An 11,268-nucleotide genomic window follows, 5' to 3' on the forward strand; every position below is an offset into this window, starting at 1 on the left:
GTGAAGCAAAGTAAACTTTGTGTTAGTACCAACCGCTCATTCATTTAGGAGTAAACACTGCAGTCTAGTTTCGCTCTCGTGAAATTGTATACACGTTGCTTGGCAACGCCCTCGTCCCGCCCGTAGCCTATATCACTCTCCCTTTTAGCTTTTCTTCATTGCATTCTCTTTTTTTTCTTTGATGGTTCAGCCCCGTTATCAGTCATAATGACGACAAATAACTGTCTCAAACAAGGCTCCCGCTCCCCTTCCCTCACCTGGAGGGATAGGCTTCTGAAATCGCATTGCTGCTCCACACTGAAATCTGCGACCAATACCGATATGTGACCATAGAACATGCACGAGCGAACCGAAAATCGGACTGGGTGTGCGACCAGACCAAAAGCTGTAATAAAAACTATATAAACGTCTTTCTTTGCACTGATGGTCTCGTTTGCTGTTAAAGGTAATTTATGATTATCAGAGGAAACATGAGGCTGTTTAAAAGATATTTAAATGTTACTCGTAGCCGCTTTAAGTGTGATAGGTCATCAGACTCGGTCTAACAAATAAGTCTAAAGCATTTTCATTTTATTTTTTACTTTTTGTCTGTCCTCTGATTCAGTTAAAGTACTGTACATGGGACGCACCTTTAAATGAGTTAGTAGTTATAGTGTGTTTATTTAAAACATCTAATAAACAAGACTTTTTTTCAGCTTTCTCTCAATGCTTCCCCTCATCCAGATAATCAAAATGTTTTTTTTTAAAGTTCATCTATTTTAAGATGCATTTCCTCAATCCCCACATGGACAGCAAATTCTTCAGTCACAATCAAGCTTGATTTATTTAGAAAAAAAGATCTTATGAGATCCATGTCCTTCTTACCATAAGAGTAAACAACCTATTTGCACACATTCACTCAATCATAGTCGACACAGTCTATTTGCAGTGTTTTGATGTAGGGGTGCAGAGAATCTCTTTAGACTCCTCCCTAGGTCTCCTGTCAGCCCTCCCTCTCCTTCTCGCTCTCTCCCTCAAGTCTACATCACCTGCATTTCAACTTGATGATAGAAGCTGTCGAGACTGTGCAGAGTTGGACCTGAGATCTGTGATTTTTTTATTTATTTTTTTAAATGTGTATGGTTATATTTGCTCCGGTGAGTTTCATTTCTCTCATCTTGCTTCTGCTTCTGTTCACTTAAAATACTGCGTGTGAATTACAATATCAAGTGTGATGGTGATGTATTTGATACATTTCCTGACTGACTTAATGAAATGTGTGCTGGGTTTATAGAATCAGTTCAGTTTGTGCCACATATTCAAAGTCAATACAAATCTCTTATGGAATCTTGCAGATGGAATCTCAAATTCTCTATAGAAATATGAAGATAACATGAGATTTCTGGCTTGTGGGCTTCGCCTAAAAATTTAAACTCACTGTACTGCTGTGGCCACCCTCCAGCACACAGTGAGCAACTCTGTTAGTCGTCTTCCGACCTTTCAATTATTCAGGCTTTGTTTTCGAACCGCTTAGAAATCTAAATAAAAACCAGTCCTGTGATGTATTGATTTGTATACTTTATGCAGTTAAGATGCTATTGCATACATCAAATTAGTTATCATTACAGATTAATTATTCATTGTATTGTTTGTTTTTCATAGATTTTTGCCATTTGTGCTTTTGCAACATGTGGAGGATACTATGGTCATCTCCAGGTTAAAGTGGAATGTGCAGACAGAAGGGAGAACAACCTCAGCATCCAAATTGATTTTGGTTACCCTTTCAGGTAAAGTGGTTGTTTGTGTTTTCTTTTACATTAATCCACCTAGTGACTCTTGTTTGTAATTCCTGTAAGAGCAAAATTCCCATAATATTAATCCATTTCCAACTTTGTGCTTACTTCAGACCTTAATTTAACACATAAACTGAGGCTTTCAGACAAACCAGACATGTATGTGGAGATCACTTCTGCATATTCATTAATTCAGTATCAGTTACACTTTAACATACTTCTTTTCTATGTGTGTGTGTGTGTGTGTGTGTGTGCGTGTGCGTGTGTGCGTGTGTGTGTGTAATTCCAGAAATCACAGCATACTGAAACTAGTAGCCTATATGTTTATCACTTGGTCAGTATAGCTGCCCCCCAAAAATTCCCCAGGACTATTTTGCCAGTATTGCTACCGGTAATTCTTTATTGTTCATTTAAAACAACCGGCCCGTAGTGATGGAAAACTGTCTCCATGCTCAATATTGTCACATTGTTATTGAACTCCTTAAGGTCATACAACAAGTTGATCTAATAGATAAAAAACAGCTGTAATGCTTCATGTGCTTGAGGAGATCATGATTTCTATATTTAGAAAATGAACTCAGTCCCTAATTTCTCCCTCCTTTCACAGAGGTTTCAGATTCCTTTTCAATGAAGTACCACAAGGTGTCTTTTCTGTCTATGTTTGTTTGTTTTTAAGCTTGAACCTTGTTTTTTTTTAACCACATGTTTTCTAACGAACACGCTCTTAGGGTTTCAATGTAAAACCAGTGGATACACGTTTCCTACAGGCTCAATCTTCTCACTTTCACTGTCATCACCACTTGTTTTCCCAATTCGCTGTAAACCTCCTCTTTCTGTCTTGTAGGTTAAATGAAGTGCATTTCAAAGCTCCGTTGTGTGAGGCAAAGAGACAAGAGATCCTTTTCCTGGATGGCGACTTTTCCCCAGCTGCTCGGTTTTTTCTGACTGTGGGTGTTTTTGCTTTCCTCTACTCTCTGCTGGCAACTATTGTCTATGTCTTCTACCAGAACAACTACCTGAGGAACAACAGAGGCCCGCTTGTGGTCAGTGACTTTGTACCTCCAACAAACACTCTGAATTGGAAAAATATCATGTTTGTGTGTTTGACAATTTCTTCCTGTTCCTGCACATAACTTCCTCCCTTCATTTTTCCTTTTTGCTCTTTTGTCCTGAGCAGGATTTTTTTGTTTCAGTCGTCTTCTCCTTCTTGTGGCTGGTCAGCAGTTGTTGTTGGGCCAAAACAGTTTCTGATATCAAGACGGCCACAAACCCAACACAGCTGTTGCTACTCATCTCTTCCTGCAGAGCTCTGGAAAACAAATGTACAGCTACCCAGGAGCCTGTGTGGGCACGTCTGAATACGTCTGCGGTATGTTTTCAGTCGAAACAAATGAAGTCCCCGAAACACAGAACTGGATAAAACAAGCCATTGACTACTGTTTCTTCCTGTGTCTCAGGTTTTTGGCTTTGTAAACGTCGTCTTCTGGGTTGGGAATATCTGGTTTGTCTTTAAAGAGACAGGCTGGTACAAGACAGGTCAGAGGTATCCCACAAGGAGTGCATCTGGGAAACGTGCCAGTGAAATGCGGCAGCGGCTCTACAGCGAGAGCAGCTTCGAGCTGCCAGAGGAGAGCTTTGGTCCACAGCTCTCCAGACAAGAAACTTTCACTCAGTCAAAGAGGGGGTTCGGTCAGCAGGTCAACAGACAAGATAGCTTGAGCTTACCGCAGGCATATCACGGGCAACTGGTTTCTCAGGGGCCAATAATAATATCTGTCAATGAGATGTGATTTTACCCTTGGTATGCTATTGTATTTGGTGAACTTGTTGGACGCATGTTTTGACATAAAGTCATAATATATATATATATATATATTAGAGCTGTCAAATTAACTCGTTAATTTCGATTAATTAATCACAGAAAAATTAACGGAGATTAATCGCACTTCTATAATGCCCTTTGACCCGGTGCAAAAGTGGTGCGCAGCTGCACGAGCTGCAGCTGTAGCTTGCACACACAGCCTGCACGGGTAAAAGGGCGAAAAGTAAAGAGAGAAGCAGGGGAAAGGGGCCGAGGGCTCCATGGACGGTTTATGGGATACTTTGGGCAAATAAGCATGAAGGTAGGAAGACATCTTACTTTATTCTCCGCAGTGTCTGTGCATTATTGATTTAGTGGGTGCAACGATGGTGAATGAATCGGCATAGGCTATGCGCAGCTGCAGTGCAGCGCTGTCTGTTGTGGGAGATCGAAAGTCGTCATTTAGTCTGCTTGTTTTTTTGAGAAAATTTGGCGCTAGTTCCTAATTTTATTTCATGTAAAAACCTGGCTGAGGGGAGGAGACAGAAGTTACGAGAGACGGAGAGCGAGAGAGAGAGAGAGAGAGAGAGGGAGAAACAAACTGTAGTAGGCTATACAGCTGTTTATAAACATAAAAGTGTCATAAAAGTATGCGATTAATTTAGATTAATTAATCACAGAGCCTGTAATTAATTAGATTAATTTTTTTAATCGCTTGACAGCCCTAATATATATACATGGCTATTACCTTAAGATTACAGTTTTTCACAATTGCTTAAACACATTTCCTGATAGACTACCTCACTTTTTCAAAATCCTAAACCCAAATTTCAAAACTCAAACACAAAATGCAAAATCCTTCACTTCTCTTGCAAAAGCACACTCTACCCTCAAAACAGTGTTAACTCTTCACTAAATGGTGTTTTCTTTTCAAATGAGAAACACATACATCATTTGACTAGATATTTCTAGCACTCATTAAACACTGGTGTGCAGAATGGAAAACACTATAGTATAAATGCAAAACACTATATGAATGCTTTATCAGTAGAATTATGCCTTTGCATGTTCATACACTTTCACCCACAGTAACAACAAATACTTTACAGTTTTTGCCAAATGCTAACACACATTATGCAGAATAGTTTATTTAGCCATTTCAAACAAACACAATGAATAGGTAGGACTGCAGTTCAAGCAATTCAGTGAGTCATCATAAACTAAGAAACAATTACAGTAGAATTAAAAAAACAGCGTTGTAAGGAATTGGGTGGTTGGATTATGAATCCTTTTATGGATACCGCCTCCTGTTTGCGTCTGGCCACATCGCCTCATCAACATCACACTCAATGTCATCCTTTGAGAAGCAACAGGGAAATGATCACATGATATCCAGTCTAAATCTCCTAATTATGGAGCGACTCAGGTTTAGCTGCACTCTCTGTCCAGGCTCCCTCATTGATAGGCCATGATCTATAACATAGTCCACTATAGTGTTCCTGTTGTATGTGTGTCTCCTTCTGTTGCCTTCTTTGTCCTTGTACTCCTGTCACTCTCTCTCCTCCTCTTCCCCTGACTCTTACTGTCTCAAAAAGGAGCTGAGCTCATTTGTAGTGCTAAGGTTTAGACTGATTGGTTTTCAATTAGTTTTTTTTTTTCAAGAAGTATGTTGGAGAATTTCAAACACAGCGCAAAGCATATATCGTGTTTGTAGGGTTGGAGCTTTGGTTTAGGGCATAGTTACAAAAGTTAGAGGTTGTGATGCTGTGGTCATAGCAGTCACTTTTAGTGTTTACAGTATTCGGCAAAACTGTATATGTACCGAAATGTGCAATCTACTGTAAATCACAGCAAACAGGAGCTCATCTCTGACCCTTCTATAGCTAACTGCACAAAAGCCTTTTGAGTTTAAAAATTTGATTGGCAGTGTGTTCTGTGTGAATACCATGAGAGAGAATTCAGGAAGAGTGTGCAATATATAGAAAATTGTGTGTAATGTTGTGAAAAATGTGTGTTTTCAAATGAGAATATGAGTCTAAGGCAGGAAATGTGTTTGGAGTTCAGCAGAATTGGTTAAGCAGTTGGTAAATTAGTTACAGATTGTGCACATTGTGTCTGATGTTCCAAAAAATGTGTTTAAACAATTGTGAAAAACTGTAAATGTAACACTAATGGTGTTTGTAATGAATGTTACTCAATGAATGATTGAATAAGCAAATAGTTTTTGAGCTCAGAATTTGTCCAAGTGTTTTGTGTCTGTGTGAATTACTTTTTTATTATTGATTGTTTTAAAGTTTTTGATAATATCTTTCTCTTTTTACCTCCAGCCTCATTAACATAAAGTCATTGAAAAGAAAAATGTAAAAAGAAATGACCAGCGATGTAGTTTTTAGTACTTGGACTTGCATACTGTTCAAATGTTTTATTAACATAGACAACTCTCTCCTTTGTTCCCTTTGAGTTATACATTAAGTAACACATTTTGCCCTATCAATATTTGATGGAAATAATTTTCCGTATCAGTTCAGAACTATAGTTAATCAATGTTCTCTCTCTAAATATTTATTGTTTGACTGTATCATTAATTGTCTTTGTCTTTACTGATGAACTTTCTAATAACATAATCAATGTGGCACACCAGTTTGTCCTTTCCTGAATTAATTAATATTGACTTCAAATGGGTAGCAAATGTTGTTACAGTGAAATTTAAAATTGTGTTCGTATTTGTGTGTAAACACATGTATGTATGTTCATATTCTATTAAACTTGTGTCAAAGCTGAAGAATTGAAACATGTTGCACACAAATCAATCTATAGCACATAATTTGGATTGTGGGATATGTTATTGAAGTTCTCATGTTGCTTATAATCCATGTTACTCCTACTACTGATCATTAAACCGTAGTCTGTTACCTCGATAAAGAGATGATTATGTCTATATAATTCATAACATCTTACTACTATAATAGGAGCCTTGTCAGCGACAACTTCTCGCAACAGTTACTGGAGTTACTCAATGCGCGCAGTGCGCATGTACAAGGCTGTGAGAGTGCATGCTCAAACACACACACACACACACACACACACACACACACACACACACACACACACACACACACCTGTGGCCGCTCCTCGCCCCAAACTACCTCGAATATTTCTGAAAACATGTGTAAATATGTCTGATAGTGTTTAGCCTACATGAATGTCCCACGCCCGATTTTTGGCCCGGTGTCTTCGCCTTACCTTAAAGGTGCTGTAAGCAGAATGGTTCTTTTAGCTAACTTCCTGTCACTGACTGCAGTTAGCAGTCCCCTCCCTTGTCTCCACGTCACCACATTAATGCACTGCGGTCTTCAAGCAGCAAGTCATCTAGCATCATCTCAGATAAGTAAGAGTGATCAAACATGATAAAAACCATCAACACAGACATTGGGAAGGATTTTTACCTGCCCCGCCATTGTAGGCGCATAAACATTCACCCATCTGTGCTCTGCGCGTGCACCGTCAGTGTGACGGGTGCCGGTTTGTAGTGTTCTTTCTTTCTGATTGGATATCAGTTTCGGGATCCCCGAAAAGTTTATTTGCCGATTACATGCAAAGCAGGTGACTGAGAGAGATCGGCTTTATGAAACGTGCACACTATGTAAGTGATCACTGTATGAATAAAGAGCGATTTAAAACTTATATTAACATAGATAAATTGCTTACTTCACCTTCAAGCCTTGGGGCGACACAACACTTAGGCTACCTGCCAGCTGCCCGAAACAGAAGACCTACCTGCAGAAGAAGCAAGACTCAGGCTCTGGTAACACTTTACAATAAGGTACACAAAAAAAGAGTAGTTACCCTTTTAAAAAGGGTAGTTTACCTTTTCAAAAGGTAAGTTTACCTTTCAAAAAAGGTTAGTTTACCTTTTAAAAAGGGTAGTGTACCTTTTCAAAAGGTTAGTTTACCTTTTTAAAAGGTAAGTTTACCTTTTAAAAAGGTAAGTTTACCTTTCAAAAAAGGTTAGTTTACCTTTTAAAAAGGGTAGTTTACCTTTTAAAAATGTTAGTTTACCTTTTCAAAAGTTTAGTTTACCTTTTAAAAAGGGTAGTTTACCTTTTAAAAAGGTTAGTTTACCTTTTCAAAAGGGTAGTTTACCTTTCAAAAAAGAGTAGTTTACCTTTTAAAAAGGGTAGTTTACCTTTTAGAAAGGTTAGTTTACCTTTTAAAAAGGTAGTTTACCTTTCAAAAAAGAGTAGTTTACCTTTTAAAAAGGGTAGTTTACCTTTCAAAAAAAAGTAGTTTACCTTTTAAAAAGGGTAGTTTACCTTTCAAAAAAGAGTAGTTTACCTTTTAAAAAGGTAGTTTACCTTTCAAAAAAGAGTAGTTTACTTTTTAAAAAGGTTAGTTTACCTTTCAAAAAAGAGTAGTTTACCTTTTAAAAAGGTTGACTGACTAGAAGTTGAGCGTGTGAATACTCTAGTACAGATAAAAATATGTGCTGCAACTTGAATGTGTGGAGGAGACTGAAAGTGAGCATTTTTTTCTTTATGGAGGAAAACAAAATAGGGAATAAATGATGAAAAGTGATGCTTGTGTAGACACCAGTGACGATAGTAAAGTATGTTTCACACTGTATGCGACGGGGTCGTCTAATCTGCAAAGGCTAAAGGGATAATCTGTCTAAAACAGTTAACATAAAACCAGCTAAGGCTTAAAACCTCTTACTACTCTCACTCAGATCACAATCAGTTGAGTTTACTTACATGGATAACTTAGGCCTCCAGGCTGTTTAATTTAATCAGTGAAGTTTATAAGTACTGCTATTAAATTCAAGAATTAAGCATACATGGTTTACGGTATTCATGTAAACAGTCAGCAGGTTTCCAACGGCAAAGCAGACATCTTTTATGGAATATAAACTGTATGCATGACACTTAGTGATATTGTTTATCAATGAACTTCCGGTTTGTTTTTCATTTAAGGGGGACACCACAATTATTACACATTAAGTTCAGTTTACTCTTCATGACGAGGAGTACTGCACAGCCTGTGAAAACAGTTGGTCAAGATATTTTGTGGCTCTGCACCAAGAGAATCCCAGCGTTTGAAATAAACTTGATGATTTAATCATTGTGAGGTCAACTAACTATCAAAGCAGCATTTGGCGGTGGAAACGCAGTCAGATCTAGCTTTACCAAGCGGACTCAAACCGGGCCGAACCGAAGCACACTGCTCAGTGGAAACAAGGCGTACATATTTGTTTTCATGTTTCTACTCACTGCAAAATGTTTTTCATCTAATCCTCAATCTATGAAATGGCCAAATGTAACTACTGTGCCCTGGTATCTCAAAGTAATCAATGACATGGCAACACGCTTGGTTACCCAAATGTACCACTCTACTATGAGACACCTATTTGTTTCCTGTTTGGGAGGTCCCTCCTCTGTTTTTTCTTTGTGGTTTTTCTCTTCTCTCTGTGTTCATTCTGATTTTGTTTTATTTACATTCTTTCTTCTAAGGACTGTAAAGCCATCTGAGGCAGACATATTTGTGATGTTGGGCTATTTAAGTAGAATGTAGATGACCTGAAAGTTCACAAAAGATTCATTGTCAAATTGTTTTATTTTCAGCATCAACTGCATTGATCAAATGTACTCCAAAAAAGAAGACATTAAATCTACCAAATCTAAAAAAGACTAAATGTGGCTTCATTTTAAAATGATTGTAGTTATTTTGCCCCCAACCACCAAATATAAGACTGTAAATAAAAATAAACATAATTTTGAAGTCATAGAGCTCAAACATAATTTCATCAATACCTTGCCTCAGATAGCAGAGATAGTGCATTTGATGAAACATTCTGTGCATCCACAAGCTTGTCATTAAGACCTCTGTAGTCAGCCCTTCCTATCTAATTAGAGCAATTGGAACAAAGAGAGGCCATGCTCGATTCAGCCGGCCCCCTTCAGAGACACTAAGCACACACAGGTGTCCAGAGTAGGCTCTTTGAAGAAGATTACAGTGAATTTACCCGCAGCATGACAATTAGGGTCAGGTTCATCAGCAGGAAATAAAAGGTTACATCACAAGATAGATGGCCCATCGCGTATGGGAGAAGGATGCTTTTATGTGTAATTAATCCCCTGTGAGCTTTAACATGTAGTTTGTACAAATAGTGCACAATGTGGAGCACACTGTATGCGGTAATGGTGCAAGACCAATTTCACTGCCTGTCTTATCATCTGAAAGCACACCAACAGGCACTCCAGCTTGTTTAAAAGGAGTTTAAAAATATTGTTCAATAAGCTTTCTTTTCGTTTCTCCTTACTTTACACATAGGCCATAGTTTATTCCCTCTAGAGCGGAAATAAAGTGTAATGTAGCATTCACATAGCATGTCAATCTGTAGTGCAGTGATAATGTTGGGCTTTAATGTAAATGACATTGGCCTCAAGGGGGTGGTATAGCATCACAGAAGATATTCCGCTACACAAGCACTTCTGTTCGCTACAGGGGGAGCCAACAGCAGATGGTGTTAAGTTCATTAATTGTATCCTTTCCTGGAAAAGTTCTAGCCACACAAGATTCCTTTCTTCACTCAGTCTTAAACACTAATATTCATTGCAAAAGGAATTTTTTAACTATAATCTGAAACTTCAAGTTAGATTTATTTTATTTCATGCCTTTATAACATAAAAAGTATTTGACCTTATGTGTCCTGTGGAGGTGTGTATATTACCAAACCATATGAAAAAACTAATTATTTATTAATGTCTTCAGATGTCAACCTCCAGTAACATTTAGGCTCATTCATGGCTCATCTCTGGAAAAATGGCCCTTCAAATCTTTTATCGTCATAAAATGTATATCCGTGATTTTTGCAGTTGTCGTACAATGTGGTACAAGTAATGAAAAGAAGGCAAAGAGGTGATGATCCATGCAGAACAATACAGGCCTTCCCCGAGAAAATGTCAGCCTGCGCTCATCCTCAGTCCCAGACAGTTTAGGCTTAGCCACTCTGTGTATTAGACTAATCGTCCTGGTTTGTTTCATTTGTGGTTCAGTTGGTCGTCTTTGTCTTTGATACCCTTTGGTTCCAGTGGGAATACATATCTGTACAATCAGCAATGTTGAACAGTCTGTTTACTTATATATATATATAAGTAAACAGACTGTTCAACATTGCTGATATATATATATATGTATATATATATATACTTGGAAATATTCTCTATCTCCAATCGGATTTATATGTTTCTGTAAACAGAAGGTAATTAAACCAGCATGAATAGTTCAGAATAAAATGAAAACAGTGAAACAGTACTTTCTTTTTGTCATGCGTGCATTTATTATCTACTCCATTATAGATTAGTTTTTTTTTGCTTTTTCATAAAATACAAGAAAATTAAAAAATTAAAACATACGCTCCCACACATAATGACATGAAAATACCTCTTGCACACACACAGACATGCACACAGACACGCAAATGTTGTACAAGATAACCTCCACAGCAGATGAGTTTCTTTACATTTACATATTAACAGGTGAGATAGAATTCCGTTTGGTCCAGAGTCCGTTCATCAGATCAATAAATCCATTTGGCAAAAGTTCATGACTTTTTCTCCTTTTTTTTCTCGGATGTATTTTAAAATCTGGAAGCAATCAGAAGGGAAAATGTCCACAGATTTGAGGATGTCATCATGC

The 11,268-nt window shown here is 37.8% G+C and overlaps 1 protein-coding gene across 1 annotated transcript; it reads left to right on the plus strand.

Annotated features, from left to right (window-relative positions):
* Nucleotides 1-1,112: 1,112 nt before the first annotated feature.
* synprb (synaptoporin b) lies at nucleotides 1,113-3,562 on the plus strand (the record flags this gene model as incomplete). The annotated part of the gene is made up of 5 exons (XM_080026550.1): nucleotides 1,113-1,136; nucleotides 1,642-1,766; nucleotides 2,617-2,815; nucleotides 2,950-3,141; nucleotides 3,230-3,562. 5 exons carry the CDS (start codon nucleotides 1,113-1,115, stop codon nucleotides 3,560-3,562), a joined length of 873 nt encoding a protein of 290 aa, XP_079882676.1.
* Between the last annotated feature and the right edge of the window lie 7,706 nt (nucleotides 3,563-11,268).

This window comes from Ammodytes marinus, assembly GCF_949987685.1.
Source record: "Ammodytes marinus genome assembly, chromosome: 4".
NCBI classification, from domain to species: Eukaryota; Metazoa; Chordata; class Actinopteri; order Uranoscopiformes; family Ammodytidae; genus Ammodytes; species Ammodytes marinus.